The sequence below is a fragment of the Oncorhynchus clarkii genome, chromosome 5 (assembly GCF_045791955.1).
Source record: "Oncorhynchus clarkii lewisi isolate Uvic-CL-2024 chromosome 5, UVic_Ocla_1.0, whole genome shotgun sequence".
Taxonomy (NCBI): Eukaryota; Metazoa; Chordata; class Actinopteri; order Salmoniformes; family Salmonidae; genus Oncorhynchus; species Oncorhynchus clarkii.
Window position 1 is genome coordinate 58,059,808 of NC_092151.1, and position 25,372 is coordinate 58,085,179.

The following is a 25,372-nucleotide window of genomic DNA, read 5'->3' on the forward strand; positions in this document are numbered from 1 at the left end:
GTCTATCATTGATTCAGCCCTTTTGAAGAGTGAGAAAACGTAAGGGTGGCATGTTTTCCTGTCTTCCTAAGTTTATTAACTTATCCCGGGAATGCCATCAGAAGTTAGATTGAACGTTGAAAGAAAGCCATAGAACGTCTGAAAGGTAAGATAAACTCATTTCCTTGATACATATTACTTACATGCACTACTTATTACTCGAATAATAGTATATCAAGGGGATCAACATTTGCGTAAAGCAAATGGTAGCCTACAGGTAAAGTTGCCGCTGTATCAACCGTATTGAACCATGCCTTGATTGATTTCGATCTCGTCTATTACATAATAACATATTGTGTACAACTTTGATTTAGTGTTTTGAAACTATTCCGCAGAAAATATACTTTTGGGTGTTCCCAACCCATACGAAGCTCATCATATCCCTGCGACAAGTGTTTCTGTAACCAACTGTATTCTGAAAAAGCTGTAGCCGAACCATATGACACGCAAAGACCCAAACGCCGTTCCATATCTGTCAGAGTTAAAACAACTACATACTGTTGTATTTGTGTACGTCATAACGTTGTGCATTTATTTTGCTCACTGTTCAGAGACCGCACATGGACAGACATAATTTATAAAATATTTGCGCATAAAGACTGTAGCCTATCATAATGTCTGCCAATAGCCCCATTTGAACAAAACTGGGCTAGTCCAACAACAGCTGTTTTGAATTGAACTAAAATTAATTATACATCGTTTTCAGAGTTAGTTTAGTCCTTAGATGAGAAGAATTGACACACCCCATGCAAGATAACTGTTCAATTAGATATTCCTTTGCGATTTATAGGCTACTGAATGCATAGCATGGATTTATGAAGGTGCTATGTGGATTTTATAATATCGTATGTTTTACCCCCAACACAACTTTCCATCAATTTGTATAGCAGACCCTCATGCCAAATTGAGTCAAAAGTTGTGAAAAGTATGTGAAAATGTGGATCTGTTGATTAGTGACATTGGATTTAGACAAGAAGAACACTTGCTATTCTAATCCACTCAGGATAACAAAATCCTTATTTTCCCAAGAAAAAAATATTTGGAGTGTTAGCGAAACAGTCATCATCAAACAATAGGACATGACATCGTATGAAAATACCCCATTGTCAGTGGAATACTCCTTAACCCTGTTCATATCACCCCATTAAGAAGTCTGTGGTACTGTCAGCAGCTTTTCTTCACTCTATGGAGGACAAGGAAGTAGTGTTCTGCCTCAATAACACACATAATCATATTATGGTATGGGGATGACTAAAGCCCTATTTATACTTGGTGCTAACATGTGGTTGCCACCATCCGATTAAGATGATCCAATCGGATCAAGAGTTTCATGACTAAATTTGGCATTAAAATGTGTCTTTAACTGTGTTGGCATTGTGACCAGATGTTGTGGTCCCTCTGTATGCAAACTATTTGACAGATTTTGTTTCAAAATAATATATGAATTAAATTGATTTATTTGAAGACTATGGTCAATGGTGCCACCTGTCAATGACTTTAGAGGGCAGGATACTGATGATTTAAATGGTTTGACCGCCCAACTCCGTCTACACTTGTGAGATATCCAGACCAGTGGCGGTCAGTGACAAAAAAAATTCATGAGCGTGGCCTTATTTCTATTACAGCTTATTGGATGACTGTCATTCATATTCGATTCACCCAGCTCAATGTAACAGCGATAGGTTTAAGCTACTACATGATACTCAATTTTCCCTATACCCATCATGAGGTTGCTGCAGGTCGAGAGACACATTTGAGGTGACACATGGACAGACCGTGACATTCAATACCTCCTTGCACACTCTTGCCTGCATCTAGCTGATTAGTATATAATCATTAGTCCAACAGTTGTAAAGGAGAGTTTCTATTGGACAAATTCAAGTATGTCTATCCCCGTTTTGTTCCTTTTGCTTACATTTTAAGAAACGTTTTTTTTTTTTTTTTTTGTTGAATTTTACCCCTTTTTCTCCCCAATTTCGTAGTATCCAATTGTTGTAGTAGCTACTATCTTGTCTCATCGCTACAACTCCCGTACGGGCTCGGGAGAGACGAAGGTTGAAAGTCATGCGTCCTCCGATACACAACCAACCAAGCCGCTGCTTCTTTAACACAGCGCACATCCAACCCGGAAGCCAGCCGCACCAATGCGCCGGAGGAAACACCGTGCACCTGGCCACCTTGGCTAGCGTACACTGCGCCCAGCCCGCCACAGGAGTCGTGGTGCGCGATGAGACAAGGACACCCCTACCGACCAAGCCCTCCCTAACCCGGGCGACGCTAGGCCAATTGTGCGTCGCCCCACGGACCTCCCGGTCGCGGCCGGTTACGACAGAGCCTGGGCGCGAACCCAGGACTCTGATGGCACAGCTGGCGCTGCAGTACAGCGCCCTTAACCACTGCGCCACCCGGGAGGCCCCAATAAACGTTTTTTAACAGAACCGGGCGTAATTAATCCCCCCCATCACGCGTAAATACACAGCCAAGTTGTATTCCTTTTGTGCGCTCTCCTCCTCTCACCTCATCCCTTCGCTTGTGGACTTCAATGCACAACACATCAGCTGTATGTGACCAGTTTTAAAAAAAAAATACACACAGCCTACATCGCTACTTTAGATAATATGCTGACAACGTCATAGTCAGCATAGCTAACAGAACTAACACGTTAGTGAACCCGCTACAATCATACAGTAATGTTACCGTGTACAGTAAGTAAGCAGTTACACTGGCGCGCCCGGTGGCAATACATTTGTAAAACCAAAAGTTTACCTTGACTTGGAAGAGTTCCAGTGTTGTGTTGGATTGTCATAGCCAGCTAGCTAACATAGCATCCCTCTGTTTGAGCAGGGTGTTTTAAGTAGGCTAAACTAGCTAGCTGCATTTGCTAAGTAAGTGAAACTGAGAAAAAAAATGACAATATCTCTCTACATATATTTCTCTTTCTTCTCCTTAATTTTGGAAGAGATTAATTTGTTCAAAACTGTTCAACTATTGTCTTTCTCTCTCTTTGAGTCAACTACTCACCACATTTTATGCACTGCAATGCTAGCTAGCTGTAGTTTATGCTTTCAGTACTAGATTAATTCTCTGATCCTTTGATTGGGTGGACAATATGTCAGTTCATGCTACAAGAGCTTTGATAGGTTGGAGGAAGTCCCCCGGAAGTTGTCATAATTGCTGTGTAAGTCTATGGAAGATTGAGAGAACCATGAGCCTCCTAGGTTTTGTATTGAAGTCAATGTCCCCAGAGGAGGACGGACGCTAGCTTTCCTCCGGCTACACCATGGTGCTACCCTACAGAGTGCTATTGAGGCTACTGTCGACCTGCTTTGCAAAGTAGTCTGTTGAATCAATTATATGGTGACGTGATTATATTTAGTACAGTTTTATCTAAAAAGGATAACTTTTAAAATGTGTTACCATTTACATTTTTTTTTTAATTCACTGAGAAGGATGGCCCTCCCCTTCCTCTGAGGACGAGACTCCGCTGATCCAGACACAATACGGGCCTGACAACCTCCGTAGGCGGTCAGGAAGATGTGTCTTTTGATCATCTACACATCATCTACACCCCCTAAAGTGGGCACCATCGGGATAGGGACAACATCTACGCATGTTAGCACCAGGGATTAACAGGGTTTATATGACTACAGCTTTTTGGAATTGGCTTGTTGTGATAACAATTGATTCTCATATGGTGGATTGAGTTGTGCTCTAGACATGGCTGGTCCAGACTGTAATTCATCCACTTGATTGCTAACCATCCCCAAGTTGTCTGTCATGTGATTCTATGCTTTAAACTGGCTTATTGCCAGTCGGATTCCCCAGTCCATTCTATCTCACTTGACAGCCACGGAATCATTGTTTTGCAACGTCCATATGAGTTCATCTTGAGTTCACATGTTGAGAACTATCACTATGCAGGCTGGTCTCATAGACTAGACTCAACATAGTAAATGAAAATCTGGGTATGATATGTTACACTTTTGGTATGGTTACATAAGACAGAATGTCTAGCAACCCAAAGCTTGCGTTTTCAAATCTCATGAACAACTTCAGCATTTTAGTTAATTAGCAACTTTTCAACTACTTAGCATGTTAGCTAACAGTTGCCTTAACCCTTTAACCTATCTAACGTTAGCCACCTAGCTAACGTTAGCGTTAGCCACGTAGCTCAAATCAAATCAAATCAAATTTATTTATATAGCCCTTCGTACATCAGCTGATATCTCAAAGTGCTGTACAGAAACCCAGCCTAAAACCCCAAACAGCAAGCAATGCAGGCGTAGAAGCACGGTGGCTAGGAAAAACTCCCTAGAAAGGCCAAAACCTAGGAAGAAACCTAGAGAGGAACCAGGCTATGTGGGGTGGCCAGTCCTCTTCTGGATGTGGCCAAGATGTTCAAATGTTCATAAATGACCAGCATGGTCGAATAATAATAATAAGGCAGAACAGTTGAAACTGGAGCAGCAGCACGGCCAGGTGGACTGGGGACAGCAAGGAGTCATCATGTCAGGTAGTCCTGGGGCATGGTCCTAGGGCTCAGGTCCTCCGAGAGAGAGAAAGAAAGAGAAGGAGAGAATTAGAGAACGCACACTTAGATTCACACAGGACACCAAATAGGACAGGAGAAGTACTCCAGATATAACAAACTGACCCTAGCCCCCCGACACATAAACTACTGCAGCATAAATACTGGAGGCTGAGACAGCTAAGTTTAGCAATAACAAATTGGAATCTGTATCATATGTATTGCAAATTTGTAATATTATACGAACTGCAATTCGTAGCATACAAATGGGAATTCGTAAAATCTCATATGACATGGATGGTGGACGTCCACATATTAATACATACCAAGCCTGTTGTCCGGACCTCTGGCAGTCTCTATGGGGGTGCCACAGGGTTCAATTCTCGGGCCGACTCTTTTCTCTGTATATATTAATGATGTCGCTCTTGCTGCGGGTGATTATTTGATCCACCTCTACGCAGACGACACCATTCTGTATATATCTGGCCCCTCTTTGGACATTGTGTTAACAAATCTCCAAACGAGCTTCAACGCCATACAACACTCCTTCCGTGGCCTCTAACGGCTCTTAAATGCTAGTAAAACGAAATGCATGTTCTTCAACCGATCGCTACCCGCCTGCCCAACTAGCATCCCTACTCTGGACGGTTCTGACTTAGACTATGTGGACAACTATAAATAACTAGGTGTCTGGTTAGACTGTAAACTCTCCTTCCAGACTCACATTAAGCATCTCCAATCCAAAATGAAATGTAGAATCGGCTTCCTATTTCACAACAAAGCCTTCTTCACTCATGCTGCCAAAATTGCCCTTGTAAAACTGACTATCCTACCGATCCTTGACTTCGGCAATGTCATTTACAAATTAGCCTCCAACACTCTACTCAGCAAACTGGATGCAGTCTATCACAGTGCCATCTGTTTTTGTTACCAAAACCCCATATGCTACCCACCACTGCGACCTGTATGCTCTCGTTGGCTGGTCCTCGCTACATATTCGTCGCCAAACCCACTGGCTCCAGGTCATCTATACTTCTTTGTAGTTATAACTCTGCCTTATCTCAGCTCACTAGTCACCATAGCAACACCCACCCGGGGCACGCGTTCCAGAAGGTATATTTCACTGGTCATCCCCAAAGCCAACACCTGCTTTGGCCGCCTTTCCTTCTAGTTCTCTTCTGCCAATGACTGGAACGAAATGCAAAAATCACTGAAGTTGGAGACCTATATCTCCCTCACTAACTTTAAGCGTCAACTGTCAGCAGCTTACCGTTCGCTTTACCCAGCCCATCTGTAATTAGCCCGTCCAACCAACTACCTACCCCATCCTACCTCATTTTTGTTTTTCTGCTCTTTTGCACACCAGTATTTCTACTTGCACATCCTCATCTACACATATCACTCCAGTGTAAATTGCTAAATTGTAATTACTTTGCCACTATTGGCCTATTTATTGCCTTACCTCCTTACTTCATTTGCACACACTGTATACAGATTTTCCTATTGTGTTGACTGTACTTTTGTTTAACCTATGTATAACTCTGTGTTGCACTGCGTTGCTTTATCTTGGCCAGGTCGCAGTTGTAAATGAGAATTTGTTCTCAACTGGCCTACCTGGTTAAATAAAGGTAAAAATACCAAACGTTACCTATCATACGAATTTGAGTCTCCCAGATTTTTATTTACCCTGTTAGGTCTACCAACGACTGCAGGTTGCTCTCAGGCTTTCTTTAAAAAAAAACGCTTTGGTGGAATTTTCACGTGTATGTGGTACATTTTCACAACCCCTATTTCAAAACAGATCATCAAAAAGTCAAAACTATAAGCACATTGACTTAGTACAGCACACAAAATCATAGTCACTTTTTCACCAACCTTAAAACAAAAATCCCCCCCCCAAACCACTAATTCTTATAATTTACAGTGTTAAATAACATGAATATGTGGGAACAATATTTTTTTGTGAACAAATGTTGAATTTTGTAATTATAAAAAGGTTGGTAACTACATGTGAAAAATCGTGTTGGAAATCTGTTGCAGCTCAAGTCTGCTACAAAACCCACAATGCAATGCTTTCTCTATGGGTTGGCTGGCTAGCTAGCAAACATAGCTACACACAATAATACCAAAGTCAATATCAGGATATGAAGTAGCTAGTTTGCTGTAAAATTGGCTAAATCAATTTTGGAGTCGACAATCTCACCATGTTCAACCTGCAGATCATGTGCCGCATAAAGTGGAGTTTGATATAGAACCCCTCAGTGGAGGTGTCATAATACCCATAAAACCTAGTGGTCAAACAGGGAAATGGTTCCAGTCGTTTTTTTACCATACATTCTTCCCATATGGGATTTTAGAAACACTTAAAATAAGGTCTGTGTTTCGTGTAGGCTTACCCTGGCGTGACGTTTTGATAACCATGTAAATCTCTCTAAGACATTATTCAAAAATGTATTAAACTTATTAGAAAATGAATTACATTTGCCCACGTTAATCATAAGACATGAACAAAATACATCAGTGATTCATATTTTCCTGCAACTTTCTAAAACGGCACAGGAATGCCTCAAATCAAATGTTATTTGTCACATGCGCCGACGGTGTAGACCTTATAGTGAAAAGATTACTTACAAGCCCTTAACCAACCATGCAGTTTTAAGATAGGTGTTAAGAAAGTATTTACTAAATAAACTGAAGAAAAAATATTATAATAATTAAAGAGCAACATTAAAATAACAGCAACAAGGCTATATACAGGGGGTACCAGTACCGAGTCAATGTGCAGGGGTGTATGTCTCGTTAACGATAATGCTAATGATAACCGTCTGCTGGTAGATGGAAAGGTTTTCCCCAAATCCCTTGATTTGAATTGACAATTTAAGATGCATGAAGAAACCACAACCAGGCAACCAATATGTGTTTCAAAATTGCACAAGATTATATAGACAAAAAGTCAAAGGCCATGAATGTCCTCTATTGGTAGGCAAGTGGCTGCAGTGCAAAACAAGTGACATGGGCACTCTGTGTCATACATACAATGTCCACATATTTAGATGTATACAAAAAAAAGCTAAATATACATATCTAACAAATTACTCCACTAGCGCAGTGTAGCTTTACACTTGAACCTAAGACTGGCAGAAATCGTTTTTATCTCAGCTGGGAGTTTGTTCCACTCTACCACTGCCGCATATGAAAATGTGTTCTGGCCAGTACCGACATAGCACAAAATCTTGTGGCGTAGGAATGAGAGAGTTCTGTAGATACAGAAGGGACTGTACCATACATGCTTTTATGGCCCAATCCCAGCTTCAGCTGAATTACTCTTTTTATCAACTGAAAGCCACTGTATTTCACAGAGTTGAAAGACCAACAGGGCTAAGATTCCGAATGACCCTTGACATTTTATTCTGAGCTGTCTGTAGCTTGTTCTTGATGAAGTTAGGGGAGCTACTGTACGAGGTAGTGCATGCATGGTCAGTGAGTCTGCACTAACGCTGCTGCAAGTGTTTTCAAGGGCCCTTTATCTAGAAATGTGGCTTTTCTGAACAGAAATGTCACTTCCTGGTTGACCTTGGCAATTACTTTCTGCCCCATGCTCTCCCCTGTCAGAAAACAGTCTAGTTCACAACCAAAGTCTCTTAACACAGTTCTTGGTTGTAACCACTGTCACCAAACGTGGCTCTAAAGCCTGGTGATCTACAGTTGAAGTCGGAAGTTTACATACATCTTAGCCAAATACATTTAAACTCAGTTTTTCACAATTCCTGACATTTAATCTTAGTAAAAAATCCCTGTCTTAAGTCAGTTAGGATCACCAGTTTATTTTAAGAATGTGAAATGTCAGCATAATAGAGATAATTAAAAGCTGAAATAAATAATTAATTATTTCATCATATTCCCAGTGGGTCTGAAGTTTACATACTAATTGAGTGTATTAGGTAACATTGCCTTTAAATTGTTTAACTTGGGTCAAATTTTTCGGGTAGCCTTCCACAAACTCCCCACAATAAGTTAGGAGAATTTTGGCCCATTCCTCCTTACAGAGCTGGTGTAACTGAGTCAAGTTTGTAGGCCTCCTTGCTCGCACATGCTTTTTCAGTTCTGCCCACACATTTTCTATGGGAGTGAGGTCAGGGCTTTGTGATGGCCACTCCAATACCTTGACTTTGTTGTCCTTAAGCCATTTCCCACAACTTTGGAAGTATGCTTGGGGTCATTGTCCATTTGGAAGACCCATTTGAGACCAAGCTTTAACTGATGTCTTGAGATGTTGCTTCAATACATCCACATAATTGTCCATCTTCATGATGCCATCTATTTTGTGAAGGGCACCAGTCCCTCCTGCAGCAAAGCACCCCCACAACATGATTCTGCCACCCCCGTGCTTCACGGTTGGGATGGTGTTCTTCAGCTTGCAAGCCTCGCCCTTTTTCCTCCAAATATAATGATGGTCATTATGGCCAAACAGTTATATTTTTGTTTCATCAGACCAGAGGACATTTCTCCAAAAAGTGCAATCTTTGTCCCCATGTGCAGTTGCAAACCGTAGTCTGCCTTTTTTTATGGCGGTTTTGTAGCAGCGTCTTCTTCCTTGCTGAGCAGCCTTTCAGGTTATGTCGATATAGGACTTGTTTTACTGTGGATATAGATACTTTTGTACCTGTTTCCTCCAGCATCTTCAGAAGGTCCTTTGCTGTTGTTCTGGGATTGATATGCACTTTTCGCACCAAAGTACGTTCATCTCCAGGAGAAGGAACGCGTCTCCTTCCTGGACGGTATGACGGCTGCGTGGTCCCATGGTGTTTATACTTGCTTACTATTGTTTGTACAGATGAACGTGGTATCCTTCAGGCATTTGGAAATTTCTCCCAAGGATGAACCAGACTTGTGGACATCTACAATTTTTTTTCTGAGGTCTTGGCTGATTTCTCTGGATTTTCCTGTGATGTCAGGCAAAGAGGCACTGAGTTCGAAGATAGGCCTTGAAAAACATCCACAGGTACACCTCCAATTGACTCAAATTATGTCAATTAGCCTATCAGACGCTTCTAAAGCCATGGCATAATTTTCTGGAATTTTCCAAGCTGTTTAAAGGCACAGTCAACTTAGTGTATGTACATTTCTGACCCACTGGAATTGTGATACAGTGAAATAATGTCTGTAAACAATCGTTGGAAAAATTACTTGTCATGCACAAAGTAGATGTCCTAACTGATTTGCCAAAACTATAGTTTTTTTAACAAGAAATTGTGGAGTGGTTGAAACACTTAGGTTGGAGCCATTAAAACTAGTTTATGTAAACTTCCGACTTCAACTGTAAATGGTTCATTTCTCTTAAAAAGTTCTAGCATTTCTCAAGTCAGCAATTAGCGTTATGTGTTAAGTGTGTAACCTAACAGTAGAGGTTCTTCAACCATAAGTAGCATGCACCCCTACTTTGAAAATGGAAATTGCCACTTTCAATATCCAGCCATTCTTTCTGATTGGAGTGGGTTTTTTCATTTGCACCTCTACAGAAAAAATGTGATTGTAAGTTAAATTTAAAGTTTGTGAAGAAACATGCAGGCTAACATTTGTACACTTTCTTCAGTTGCATTTGGCCAACTTGGAGATTGACACAGCATCTCAAAAAGGACTTGTCCTGGAGAGAAGATTTGATTGATACGAGTAGGAACATACTGCTTAATGGGCTTTCATTACACAGGAACTCTATTCAATTGAATCCATCTTGGATATAAGATTGAGTTCCTACTACACCATCTACAGAGAAATGCTGAATGAAAAATGTGCTAAAAATACCCAATTCTCTAACAAGGTCTGAGGGAGAGAGGCTATTTACTAATTGAATCCAGTGCCTTGAGATGGTGTTTATTCTCCCTCAAAGTATAATCAGCTGCTTCTCACAGGAAGACACAATTTAGCCAAGGCCACTTTTGGAGACACTTAATGCATGTCATTATGCTGTTGTTGCTGAAGTCCTTAGCTTCATTCATTTACGTTTATCACAGTGAAAGGCTTCCGGGGCCTTTGCACTCCACCTAAGAAAAGAAACCAAGGAGAAATACTGTTCTCACTAAAGCCATTTACTTGTATTCAATGTGACTGACTGCTATAGGCATCAGACCTGAAACATACTGCTATAGTGACCAATGGAAAAGTTGTATAATTGGGAAAAAATAGATCACACACTGTTTCTGTGTGAGACAGTTGCATCATTTATTGGACCATTCCAAGTCCATTTTCTCAGTTTTCTTGTTGACAATATAACAGTTTGAAAATATACAGTTTGAAAAAGTAAAATAGTTCATGTCAGACTGGGTTTTGTATTTGGCCTCCCAAACACCAACCAAAGCCACAGACTTCCCCAATGCCTGATTGAATTCACTTTGTGACATTTTGAACCCAGTAGGGAGTGAGGGGGAAGGGGACTGGGATGTTGAACAAGGAGACCTCAGAAAACAGCATCACCACTGACATGGCATAATGCCTCATTGTGGGGCTTGAATGTGACTGTGTTTGGATGAGAATCAAGGGGTGTTATGGGATGCATGTGATGTTTGAGACCAAAGTTGATAGTTAAAAGATAGGGTTCTAGTTTAGATGCATATTCAAGATTGATAGATTACTATCTACTGTTAGAGCTGAAGCATAACTTGGGATTGCATTGTTTTTATTTGCATCTCGAAATCCCCTCATTGACATCAATGCACCACTTACGAGACAGAGTTATGGGTAAGCGTGCAGGCCAAAGTGCCTAGGGAAACATCTGTATATTTCCAGGTATTTGGGGGTTATTTCCTTAAACGTCCCATGCTCTTGCCTTCATGCTGTTTACACATGTTATATATCCCTGGCTCTAATTGCATGTTGTCCAAGTTTTGCATGATGTGTCATGTGATAGGATGCTTGTACTCCAGGAAAAGGACAGGACCTGTAGTGGATGTGTGTTTTGCGTTCCTGTGTGTTGGTATTTTGTTATTGTGTCGCAACGAGGTAGATGACGTTGTGTGTTTGTTCAGCTCCTCTTTTTACTTGTTTTTTTTACCTGACTTTTTCCTCTGGCCTCACAGGAAGCAGCTTTTTGGCCTTAGCGATGGGCTTCCTGGCAGGAGCAGAGCGGCCCTGAGTTCCTGCTGCGAGACAATAGGTCTCCCCGGGGCCGGGGGCTGTTCTCAGACCTGATTCTCTTCAGGAAACAGCAGATTTATCCCAGCAGCTGATCTGAGCCATACAGAGACAGGGAGTGGGGGAGTGTGGCCCTACCCTATGAGTGTCTCTTTTCTGAATGGGACTTTTTTTAATGTTAAGTAGTGTGATGATAAAGATGAGCCTGTGGTTGTGGTGGGGCGGGCTGGAAGGATGAAAGAATAGTCTTGGCCTTGCCCAAGAAGTCCCAATCTGGGTTAATATGTGTGGGCTGAACTGGAGTGACTATCATGTATCTGTTGAGTTAGATGCCTTGCTTTTTCTATTGTCAGCTGGACTTGTTGTAGACCCTCCCCTTCCTTTTGAGGGGAAAAGGGAGGTGGTGGCAGGGATGAGGTTACTTTTCCAAATCATGGCTCATGCGATGTAGCCAGCAGCCCTCGACCAGAACATTTCCTGTTGAAAAGCAGTGCTGAAAAAGTCGACTTCAGTGTTAGATTTATAGTGAATGCTGGGGAAACGGCTGCCTGATGACGGTAATAGTAGAGAATCATTATTTAAAAAATGTTAGACAAATATTTACAGAAATCCTCAACACCTATTTGAAATATGTGCAGTTAATTGCATTGCTTAGCTTATAGTAACTTGGCCTCAATTTGTAGAGTAATCCAGTGTGTCTGTTAACAGTGGGACAGGTTTACAAACTGAAGACCTAGGCCTGCTATTAGTTGTTCCTCACAATGAAATCGGGGAGGGGACTGTGGATGTGTCACCCTCTGTACGTTCATCACACGTGATATCTCAGACAGCACGGGCACGATTTTGATTAAACTTGGGTGGATGATGTGTCTTACCAGAGAGATCCGGCATTTACAAAATGACACTGATGGGCCCAATGCGGGAGCTATAGTAATTAACAGAAATGTGTTAGTCACACGCAATATCTCATTTGTCCCAAGGGGTGGAAGGGATGGGACATGTTTACTGTTGCCTTGTTTTGACTTATAGGCATTAGTTAAGGTTGTTTATGGGATCATAGTCTACAAGAACAGGCAATTTGTGTGTGTGTGTGTGCTCACTCCTGCTGGTGTGTGTGACATGGCTCTGGCTCACTACTGGTGAGGATGAGGGGCGCAGCAGAATGTGGTTTCTCCCCCTGAGTGTGTGGGTTGCCCTGTAATTTGTTGCCTGTCATCAGGACCTGGAAAAAACATATTGAACTGGCCTATTTATGCTGAGTGGGAGCTGGAGGCACTAAGTGAGGAGTAGTGAGGGAGGGAATGGGTGGGATGGGGACTATGTGTTTATGTTACACTCCTCTGATCTGAGGAGCTGGCATCTGGAGCAAATCTGAGGCACTTGGAATTTGGCACGTCCAGTGGGATACTGTATTTCAAGAAGCCCAAACACAGACAGATTCTTTCTGCAACCTAGAACGGAAACCTTGTCCACAAGAAGTTATACAACAGCTATTTTGAGTAAATATTCCAAAACAAATCAATGTTTTTCAGTTTACTCAGTATAACTAATGGACTCTAGATAACCACTTGTTCATTATTTTATTGTTCTTAACTGGTGGCTGTGCAGCCGTAGATTTCGTAGGGATATGTTTTCAGCTAACCTGCGCAGCGCCTTGACTAATTAGACTGAATGTTGTGTTCACTCCATTGTGCTATAGCTAGGGCAAGCGTTCTGCAAACAGCTGGTTTGTATTTTCTTAGCAAGTTATGGCTAAGTCGTATTAGCCGCTAATCGCTAGTTACACTGCATTCAAAGTGCCCACTACTATCTTATAACTGTAGAATTAGGAATTTATGAAATTGTAGAAAATTATTTTTGGTTGAAGTTTAATTGAACAGTATAAAAAAAAATCAGAATGGAGAGAGACTTATGAAATCACTTAGGATGTATGTGATGCCACCCTAGGGTCACGCACTACTCATAAAGCAAATGTAGAACTTTTATTATTAAAAAACATAAAATACTGTCATAAATTTAAAAAATACTGTGATTTGATTTTTTTGGGCCATAGCGCCCAGCTATGGCAAGGCCTAGGAGTATTTCCATACCAGTACTTGAAATAAGTTGTGCCTAGTCAGGAAAATCTCTGCTCTATGGCCCTAGAACCCTGTGGGACAGGGTCTTTCCTCTGGCTGGGGGAACGAAGCAGTGACAGCAGGCATGTCCGGCTGGCTGAAGCGAACCAGAGTCCACTTGATGTCTCACGCTAATGACCAGTGTCTGTGGGTGCCATTCTCTTGTGATAAGCTTGATTTGGTGAGGCGGAGGGCTGGAGGGACTATCCGCTGCAATCATTTTAATTCGACGCCTTGCTTTGTGGAATATTAACGTAGGCTACGCTGAGCTTTGCTGTCACAGATTCAACAGCTTCTCTTTGAATGGCAACGAGAGATGTCAGAAAATCCTTGTTTTTGGAGATGTTTTTTTATTTATCCTATGTAATTACAACTACCTTGTAGCCCTCCTCAAGTATCTGAACATGTCCCAGCCTGGTCCATGCTAGCAGGATGTGAGAGGGAATTGTGTGGTGGAATGTGCTTAAGGCTATATGGAAACAGATGTGTGTGTGTGGGGTGCTCTGATCCTTTGTCGATCTCTCTTTCTTAGTCGAGCCGTGTATGGAAATGTGTCACACAACTGTGAACTCTGTGCATGTGTGTGCCTCTGCATGCATGTGTGTTTCTGCTCTGACGCTGATGTCTATCCATCACTCTCCCTGTCAGTGGAGCTAAGGAGCGGTGACCCAGAACTGGATTGACAGCCAGGAAGACCAACCCAAAGTGAACCCCCTGGCCCAGTGTCAAGACACCTTTATGATTCTTCCACAGACTGTATGACTGAGGTAACTTAACTTCAATACAACTCATTTGTCGATCAGAAATACTACACTAGCAACACTCCAACAGTTTTGAAACATGATGACAGCTGACATAATGGAAGTTTATTACTAAGTAAACCTGTTTGAACAACGTGTTAATTTAACCGTTGGCAAATTCTGTGATTGAGAGCAATAGTTTGGGTTTCCAATCCTAATGTAATATCTGGCTTGTCTGTATTGGCTTCTGTTCATCGTTGTTGTTGCTTTTGTTCTTGGGCCACTTAACTTCGCTTTTATCTGGGCATTCAGACATAATGCTTGGAGGTATAGGTGATGTCATGGTTAATCCCCTTCTTGACTTCAACACCTCCGACCAAGAAAAAAACTAACCATAGGATTAACCCCTTGTTACCTACAGTGCCTCTTTCTTTCTAATGGAACATTGGGGAGTGGGTTTCCCAGAGAGTTTGTAGCTAAAGCGCAACGTTATTTCTCTCCACAACCCAGCTGCACAGCCACGAGAGAGTACCAATTATAACATCGATGTTTGTTTGTCTTGTATGCGTGAATTAGCATCATTCGTAAAAATGAACCACTTTGCTCTTCTACTAGAGGTGTGATTCTGGGCTGGTGTGAGAATTAACATACTACTTTAGCGTGAAGGCTTTGAAAAACCCACCCCAGACCAATGTGGGAAATTGCCCTTCAACAAGGGGTGTATTCAAAAACATTGCTAAATAGAGTCTCTCGTATAAAGGTCTTCAGGTGTCCTTACAGTAAGCGCTTTATGGGTCGTTTATAAGAAGGTTTTGTCATGAATAAGAAAGATTTGCTACAGCTAATTTCGCCATCAAGCGAAGTGTCAAGCTATGACGTCCTGAATAATGTAATTTTAGGCTACAAGCCTCCTTACTTAACCAAATGTCATGCTCTCTTCACCTCTGGGTAACACATGAAAAATTCATACATGCGTACACTAGCCTCAGTAAAACACATACAGTGCACAGGTATCTGAGTCAGTGTTTCCCTTCTCTTATCAGGTTGTGCGTAGACTCTCTGGGGGCTTCTGCTGAAAGGTCTCAGTCCACAACCATGACTCAGTCTGTGCAGGTCAACCCCAAGTTGCCTGGTAAGCATTTCAGTTCCAGCTGGTATTTATCAAGTCAATATGTGGTAACAATGGATAATGTCTGGGACTTGAAAAACTTAACCAGATTTGATAACTGTTGTTGTAATGTTTTCCTGTGGACTGCAGATCTGGGCGCACCGTTTCTATTCTCCAGTCAGGAAGAGGCGGATCAACAGGGCTCTTATTCGGTCCAAACTCCATATGGCTTCCAGCTGGATTTGGACTTCCTCAAGTATGTGGAGGAGATAGAAAGCGGCCACCACGTCCGCCGGGCACCCGTCAACTCTCGCAGGTCATCCCGTGGGGTCAAAGTCTCCCAGCGGAGCCCGAATGTGGGGGGAAGAGCCAGCGGCTGGACCTCAACAGAGTCTCTCTCCTCACCCACCAGCGAAGATGGTCGTGCGCCCCCTCCTCCACCCCCACGGAATCGCATCGGCTCCTCTCCCAGTGAGGGGCAACCCCTGTCCCCGCTATCTGTCCTTAGCCTCCCCCTTTCTGCTGGTGCCAAAGTGCCACCACCACCTCCGCTACGTAACCCCAGGGTAGAGAGGACCCTCTTGGAGACCAGCCTGCGACTGCAGCAGGAGCAGAGCCACCAGCACCAAAATGGCACCTGTTTCCAGCTCTCTGACCCACCAAAGCAAAGCCACAGGGCTGTGACTACTCATGTTACCCCAGCTAGTGCAGCAGCCACAGTAGATGACCAGCCCTTGCACCTCTTCTCTGCCGCCCCCAGCCCATCTCAGAGTAGTCTGACCAGACCCAGTCCCCACTCCTCCGGTAGGAGCACCCCGGCCTCTAGCACCGGAATGGCTACTCTGCCTCCCAGCCAGTTGCAGACTGTGAGAGAGCAGATGGCCACTGCCCTGAGGCAACTGAAGGAGATGGAGGAGAGAGTGAAGGGTGTCCCAGTGCTGGAAAGAGAGGTGGCCAAGCTACGGGCTGAGAAAGACCTGCTCCTACTGGCACTGCAGGAGAAGAAAACCTTGGCGGCCCAACAACAGGCTGCAACAGTAGTGAGCAGTACTACCACCACAACGGTGGACACAGGCACACAGAGTCAGGAAAGTCCTCCATTTTCCCCCAAGAGTCCCAGAAGTCCCAAGAGTCCAAGCAAAATAGGGAACCTCAGAAAGCTGACTGAGAAGTTTGAAGGCAAGACTGGGAAAGATGGAGCACGTTCTGAGAAGGTTGTGGAGAAGAGGTCTGTGGCCGTCGGGGACGACATGTTGCTGGACGCTGGGGTCTTCTACTACAGCCAAGGTGCCAAGGATGCCTCAGAGGGCACGCCTCAGGTGGACGTCTGCGAGAAAGGTGTGGCCACGGAGGCACCGGCCTTCCGTGAGGAGTGGGTTCAGGCTGGGGTGGAGACAGAGGAGGCCTCGGTTTGGGTGATGGAATCCCAGCTGGGGCTGAGCAGTGAGGTCCAGAGGGAGATTGACACCCTACAGGACACCATCAAGTTCCAGCAGGAGTCCATCTTGGCTCTGGAGGGGCGAGTCGGCCAGGCTGACGAGGACCTGGCGGTGCTCAAAGCCCAGGAGGATGAGAGGAAATCCAAAGCAACGTCCGAGAAGGCGGTCCTTGCCAAACCAGACTCAGCCCATGCCCAAGTGGGGACCGAAGCCTCTACAACATCCACGCCAGCTTCACAGCATGTCGCAGTCTCCTGTTGTCCTGAGGTGGTTGACGCTTGTGTAGGTGAGGATTTGAGAGCCGTACATTACGACCAGAGCACTCAGACTGACTCTGTGGAGAGCCCTGCAGAAGAAGAATCAACCCCAGTAGCACTGGTCAGCACTGGGAGTCAATGGGAGAATCTGTACGAGGATGAGACTATAGAGCAGAAAGCTCCAGTCACTGTGCTGAAAAAGAGACAGATGACCATTGCAGAGTACAAGGTCACCCCTGAGGAGACGGTCCGTTTAGACGAAGGGAAGGGAGGGAAAGAGGAGGAAACGGTGCCCAGGACACACACAACTCCAACAATGGTGGAAAGTGAGTGCCAAGTGTATTTATTCTTATACAATAGCTCTTCATATAGAAGATAAATGATTCCTCTACACTAATAAAGCAAGTGTAAACGTAATATACAGGGCCTTTGGAAAGTTTAGACCCCTTTTTCCACATTTTGTTACAGCCTTATTCTAAAATGTATTAAATTAATAAAAATCCTCAGCAAGCTACACACAATACCCCATAATGACAAAGTGAAAAAAGGTTTTTTGAAATGTTACATAAGTTTTAAGACCCTTTGCTATGAGACATGAAATTGAGCTCAGGTGCATCCTTTCGCATTGATCATCCTTGAGATGTTTCTACAACTTGACTGTAGTCCACCTATTTTTTTTATTTTTTATTTTTATTTCACCTTTATTTAACCAGGTAGGCTAGTTGAGAACAAGTTCTCATTTGCAACTGCGACCTGGCCAAGATAAAGCATACAACACAGAGTTACACATGGAGTAAACAATTAGTCAACAAAGTCAATAACACAGTAGAAAAATGGAGAGTCTATATACATTGTGTGCAAAAGGCATGAGGAGGTAGGTGAATAATTACAATTTTGCAGATTAACACTGGAGTGATACATTATCAGATGGTCATGTACAGGTAGAGATATTGGTGTGCAAAAGAGTAGAAAAGTAAATCAATAAAAACAGTATGGGGATGAGGTAGGTAAAAATGGGTGGGCTATTTACCGATGGACTATGTACAGCTGCAGCGATCGGTTAGCTGCTCAGATAGCAGATGTTTGAAGTTGGTGAGGGAGATAAGTCTCCAACTTCAGCGATTTTTGCAATTCGTTCCAGTCACAGGCAGCAGAGAACTGGAACGAAAGGCGGCCAAATGAGGTGTTGGCTTTAGGGATGATCAGTGAGATACACCTGCTGGAGCGCGTGCTACGGGTGGGTGTTGCCATCGTGACCAGTGAACTGAGATAAGGCGGAGCTTTACCTAGCATGGACTTGTAGATGACCTGGAGCCAGTGGGTCTGGCGACGAATATGTAGCGAGGGCCAGCCGACTAGAGCATACAGGTCGCAGTGGTGGGTGGTATAAGGTGCTTTAGTGACAAAACGGATGGCACTGTGATAAACTGCATCCAGTTTGCTGAGTAGAGTGTTGGAAGCAATTTTGTAGATGACATCGCCGAAGTCGAGGATCGGTAGGATAGTCAGTTTTACTAGGGTAAGTTTGGCGGCGTGAGTGAAGGAGGCTTTGTTGCGGAATAGAAAGCCGACTCTAGATTTGATTTTCGATTGGAGATGTTTGATATGAGTCTGGAAGGAGAGTTTACAGTCTAGCCAGACACCTAGGTACTTATAGATGTCCACATATTCAAGGTCGGAACCATCCAGGGTGGTGATGCTAGTCAGGCGTGCGGGTGCAGGCAGCGAACGGTTGAAAAGCATGCATTTGATTTTACTAGCGTTTAAGAGCAGTTGGAGGCCACGGAAGGAGTGTTGTATGGCATTGAAGCTCGTTTGGAGGTTAGATAGCACAGTGTCCAAGGACGGGCCGGAAGTATATAGAATGGTGTCGCCTGCGTAGAGGTGAATCAGGGAATCGCCCGCAGCAAGAGCAACATCATTGATATATACAGAGAAAAGAGTCGGCCCGAGAATTGAACCCTGTGGCACCCCCATAGAGACTGCCAGAGGACCGGACAGCATGCCCTCCGATTTGACACACTGAACTCTGTCTGCAAAGTAGTTGGTGAACCAGGCAAGGCAGTCATCAGAAAAACCGAGGCGACTGAGTCTGCCGATAAGAATATGGTGATTGACAGAGTCGAAAGCCTTGGCAAGGTCGATGAAGACGGCTGCACAGTACTGTCTTTTATCGATGGCGGTTATGATATCGTTTAGTACCTTGAGCGTGGCTGAGGTGAACCCGTGACCGGCTCGGAAACCAGATTGCACAATCTATGGCAAATGCAATTTGATTGGACATGATTTGGAAAGGCACACACCTGTCTATATAAGGTCTCACAGTTGACAGTGCATGTCAGAGCAAAAACCAAGCCATGAAGTCGAAGGAATTTTCCGTAGAGCTCTGAGACAAGGTTGTGTCGAGGCAGAGATCTGGGGAAGGGGACCAACACATTTCTGCAGCATTGAAGGTCCCCAAGAACACAGTGGCCTCCATCATTCTTAAATGAAGAAGTTTGGAACCACCAAGACTCTTCCTATAGCTGGTCACCTGGCCAAAGTGATCAATTGGGGGAGAAGGGCCTTGGTCAGTGAGGTGGTCAAGAACCAGATGGTCGCTCTGACAGAGCTCTATAGTTCTTCTGTGGAGATGGGAGAACCTTCCAGAAGGACAACCATCTCTGCTGCACTCCACCAATCAGGCCTTTATGGTAGAGTGGCAAGACAGAGTTTACCAAAAGGCACCTAAAGACTCTCAGACCATGAGAAAGCAGATTCTCTGGTCTGATGAAACCAAGGTTGAACTCTGGCCTGAATGCCAAGCGTCATGTCTGGAGGAAACCTGGCACCATCCCTACGGTGAAGCATGGGGGTGGCAGCATCATGCTGTGGGGATGTTTTTCTGTGGCAGGGACTGGGAGACTAGTCAGGATCGAGGGAAAGATGAACAGAAGTACAGAGAGATCCTTGATGAAAACTTGCTCCAGAGCGCTCAGGACCTCAGACTGGGGTGACGGTTCACCTTCCAACAGGACAACAATCCTGAGCACACAGCCAAGACGACGCAGCAGTGACTTCGGGACAAGTGTCTGAATATCCTTGAGTGGCCCAGGCAGAGCCCGGACTTGAACCCGATCTAACATTTCCGGAGAGACCTGAAAATAGCTGTGCAGCAAAGCTCCCCATCCAACCTGACAGAGCTTGAGAGGATCTGCAGAGAAGAATGGGAGAAACTCCCCAAATAGATGTGCCAAGCTTGTAGCGTTATACCCAAGAAGACTCGAGGCTGTAAATGCTGCCAAGGGTACTGACTAAAGGGTCTGAATACTTATGTAAATGTGTCATTTCTGTTTTAAATTTGTAATAAATGAGCAAAAAATCTGTTTTTGCTTTGTCATTATGGGGTATTACGTGTAGATTGATGAGGAAAAATTCTAATTTAATAGAGTTTTTAGAACAAGGCTGTAACCTAACAAAATGTGGATAAAGTCAAGAGGCCTGAATACTTTCCAAAGGCACTGTAGAATTCAATGAAGTAGCAGATTAGTTGGGTCACTCACTGAGTATTGTGGCCACAGGTATGCTGAAGTCCATCATGAAGAAGAAGGATGGGAGTAGTTCCGGTGAATCACGTAGCAGCGGCAAGAAGAGCTTGCAGTTTGTTGGCATTCTCAACGGGGGGTAAGTGGTGCTTTGTCATCAATGAATGAGCAAAAATCTGCACATATTACCATCACACTGATAATACACAGGGCATATTAGAAGAGAAGGATGACCAATGTTAAAGGTAACTAACTAGACATGTACTTCTGTTCAGGTATGAGTCGACATCTAGTGAGGAGGAGGAAGAGGGGAGTTCCTCGGGTGGCAGTGAAGTGGATGATTGCTCGGACAGTAGTGATGGCGAAGATGGAGAGGCAGCTCTGGAGGAGACCTCTGATGAAGAGAGGAACATTAATATGGATGACACCGATAGTGATGATATGGCCTTAGAAGCAGGGACTGGAGCCACTGAGGACAGTCCAGATGCAGTGAAAGAGAAGTATGCTTGATTACAACTACAGCTCATAGAACTGTCATTGTTGGCGGATAACAATTTTAAAGGGATAGTCAACAGAATTTTCTGAATTTGTTGAAAGTTTGCTTCCCTTGAAAGAAGTCTGTTGGTAGTAAAATTTGAATCTTCTATTTTGGTTTGTAGCCTTTAGGTGCCCTGAATTCAATTACCGCAGCCAAAGTTATTTCGCAACATTATCATCTGTGAAGCTATGCATGTGTATATTATTGACATGGAATTATAGCCAGGATGTTTGCACAAAAAAAATGTTGAATACGTTATATAGGAGTCTCATCTCATCTTATCTTGCACAAGTGTTCGATCCCAGTCGGTCACTACCATAGATAACGTCCATGTCTAATTGCAGTAATCCCTTGTCCTAGATTTGAGCTGAGTGCAAAAATGCATGAGGCTTCTCTCATTCTGAAGAACCACCTGAATGATGATGTCAAAACACTGAAGAGTAAAGAAGTGGTATGTTTCAGCATGCCTCTTTAATTCTTCTTTTTTATTATATCCTAGAAATCTTGAATTTCCTTTTCAAAATTAGCTCATACCTGATTTTTGGAAACAAATACCCAGTTAATTTTTTTTCCAATCCACACATTATCTCTCAAGTGTATTTTGAAGTTCCATGACTTGAAGAAGTGGTTGCACGGTCTCCTTAGTCCAATTCATGCCACACTAAATACGATTATAAACATTTAATACATCACCAAGACTTCTGTTCCAAGTGTTTATAATCATATTAGTATGATAACCTTTTACGTAGCTGTATTCCATCAGTGATCCTATCCCACATCCTCCCTCCATACCCCTTTGTCTTGTACTGTAGCTCTCCAGCATTCATACTGTGCAGCTGGAATGGTTCCGCATCTCTAGTGCAAAGATGGCCCAGCCGCCCCGTGTCTCAGACTACCTGATGGCCTTCACTGAGGTCTCCTCTGCCCTGCTGGCCCACGTCATCAACATGACCGATGGCAATGGTAACACGGCCTTGCACTACAGCGTCTCCCACTCCAATTTCACAGTGGTGGGGCTACTACTGGACACAGGTTAGTTGGAGTGAGGAGTGTTCACTTATCTCGGGGAAGTTCTGTTAGGGTCGGGGCTTATGACCTTAGTGAAGAGATCCTGATGATCATAATGAATCATCAGAAGTTTGGTATTCATAGTTTAACTACAGGCATAAAATCACATTAGTTATGCCATGTATTTATCGTCAGGAAGTTTCCATGCCCCAGGGTTTCACCATGGGGTGGGTGTGCTCTGTGCAGGCATGTGTTGTGTGGATAAGCAGAACAAGGCAGGCTACACTGCTATCATGCTGGCGGCCCTCTCATCTGTGAAAGAGGAGGATGACATGGTGGTGGTCAGGAAGCTCTTCAGTCAGGGCAACGTCAACGCCAAGGCCAGCCAGGCAAGTCCTTCTCAAATCACTTAAAATCCAGTCTATCCCCCTCAGTCAGTGTTGCTTGTGTGTGCTTGCTAACACCATGCTAACTGTGCTATGTTGTGTTTAGGCTGGCCAGACAGCGCTGATGTTAGCCGTTAGCCATGGACGGCAGGAGATGGTGCGGGCGCTACTGGACTGCGGGGCTGAAGTGAACGTGAAGGATGACGAGGGCTCCACGGCGCTCATGTGCGCCAGCGAGCACGGCCGCGCCGAGATTGTCTCGCTGCTCCTGGATCAGCCGGGCTGTGACATCTCCATCGTGGACAATGTGAGTTCCTTGGCTGTCTGTTTACCCTGTACACTCAGTGTGTCTTTACACGCTTGCCTGGCTTCCTCTTTCTGTCCACTTTCTTCATCTTCTACCTCTTTTCCATTTCACGCTGAATTGAAAGAACTAGGCAGGTCAAAGCAAGTACTCGGATAGGTTTTTGCCATATTGTTTTATATGTCCTGTCTTAACATCAGTGCTGCAGATGAAGGAGAAGAGAGCAGGGGAGGAAGCCACTAGATTATTGCGACGCAGCCAAGAAGTGAATACAAAAACATATTACATTTATTTTATAAATCCTTGTTTGTTTCTTTTTTTAATTAATGCTAATTTTTAAGTTAGCAATAAGACAATATTTTTATAATCTGTACACCAGTGTTTTTCTACCGTATGACTTTACAGTGGATTTTTCTCAGACTAGTTTGAACCTCCAGTCCAGACTGATATATCTAAGAGAGCACATCTGGGGCAAAATGAGTTGGGCATGCAGCACATGGATTGAGTTTCAGTAAGATACAGCTAGACTGAGAGGGGCTGGGAAAGTATTTAGGAACATGTTTTTTTCAACCTTGTGACAATTGGATACAGCTAATTCTTTAGGATTGTGAGGCAGACAGAGATGTGGGTTAACCCTTTGCTGCTTTGAAGACCTAGACCAGGGGTGGGCAACCTTAAGGGCCACTGTGGGTGCAGGGTTTTATTTCAGCCAACCCGGAACACAACTGATTAATCTACCCGATTTAATCCAATCAAAATTTTGATAAACTACGATTAGTTGGTGTGTTGCTTGGCTGCCTGGAAGAAAAGCCTGTACCCACACCGGCCCTTGCAGTGTAAGAGAGCCCACGCCTCACCTTGACTGTATACAGTAAAGACACAGTTCTATATTGCATGAATGGCTTATAGCTTCTTATTATTTCTCAACTGTGTGATGAGGCTGTGAATGGGCAGGAATCTTATCTGTGTCCCACCTCAAAGGGTTTATCGCAAAGCCTGCTGTCCCTTTTGTCTTCCTCCCTCTCTAGGACGGCAGTAATGCGCTTTCCATCGCCCTGGAGGCCTCTCACAATGACACAGCTGTGCTACTCTACGCCCACATGAACTACACCAAAGCCCAGGCAGCTGTGAGTTCCCCAGACGCTGGTCTTGAGGCCGAGAGACCTGCCTGGTTTTTATATGACAAACAGACAGTTTGGCCTTGAATCAAGTATAGGTCACATTCACAACATATCCGTATCATGCGCAATTTCAAGTGTGTAATATTAGCGCCTCGGCTACACTCCAATGTTGGGGTGTGGTATGTTGGCCTAGTTGAAAGATCTTGTCTTGGCATGTGTAGCAGTAGTGACCCCTAGAGCATATTCTTTACAGCTATGTATTTTTACTGTATATTGTAGTTTTTGTCCTGTTTTACTACTATCACTCTAAAAACATTGGTATATTTCTTTCAGGGGACAAACAAGTCTCGAAGCCCCAATAGTCCTCAAAAGACATGGCCTGCTGCGGAGTGATTTACCACCAAGATAGAAAAACAAACATTACTGGACATAAGCGTTGAAAAAGCTCCACTGGAATATTGCAGCTGTCTACATAAATATATGTATTTATATCATGGCATACGTTATTCATTTGTATTGTTAATATAAGATTGTTATTTTTCCATAAATGTCATTATTATATACAATACTAATCTGCATTTGCAACATTTCTAATTCAAGGTCTGCAGCATTTAGTTTTCTATGATGCAGTAAAGCAGACCTCACATTTATTTGCACTCATTTACTGTGTTGAGTTTTAGTTCCCCTCCCTCTTTAACTACCTTCTCAATCTTCATGCCAATGTCATTCAAGTCTGCACTAACTGTCTATGCCTTGTATATTCATGTATTGATTTTCATGTAAAAAATAAAAATATATTTACATAACATGTGACACTGCACTAAGCAAATATATCAGAAGAGGTCCAGATGACTTAAATCGTTTTTTTTTTTTAAAGGTTCATGTTATGATGCGTAGCATATATTCTAATGTCAAACATGATCAAGCTATAAAGGTGAGCTTTTGTTTGAATAGTATTTCAAGCAATAACCATCCTGTCAGACATTATCAAGCCAACTTTTAATGCAAATTAATGTAATAAGATGACATATTGTTTAATAGGTAACAGGTAGCACGCAGAGATAAATACAATATGTATGTAACTTGTTAGAAGTACAGCTCTATGGTAGCACATTCTGATTTCGCATGAGAAACA

The 25,372-nt window shown here is 43.4% G+C and overlaps 1 protein-coding gene across 1 annotated transcript; it reads left to right on the top strand.

Moving 5' to 3' along the window:
• Positions 1-25,045, top strand: LOC139409085 (KN motif and ankyrin repeat domain-containing protein 3-like). Its single transcript, XM_071153775.1, has 12 exons — positions 1-145; positions 14,461-14,579; positions 15,596-15,684; positions 15,811-17,682; positions 20,917-21,019; positions 21,156-21,380; positions 21,779-21,869; positions 22,231-22,450; positions 22,673-22,815; positions 22,919-23,119; positions 24,145-24,243; positions 24,571-25,045. The coding sequence occupies exons 3-12, from the start codon at positions 15,648-15,650 to the stop codon at positions 24,628-24,630; spliced, it is 3,051 nt and encodes a 1,016-aa protein (XP_071009876.1). The 5' UTR covers positions 1-145; positions 14,461-14,579; positions 15,596-15,647; the 3' UTR covers positions 24,631-25,045.
• The last annotated feature ends 327 nt before the right edge of the window (positions 25,046-25,372 follow it).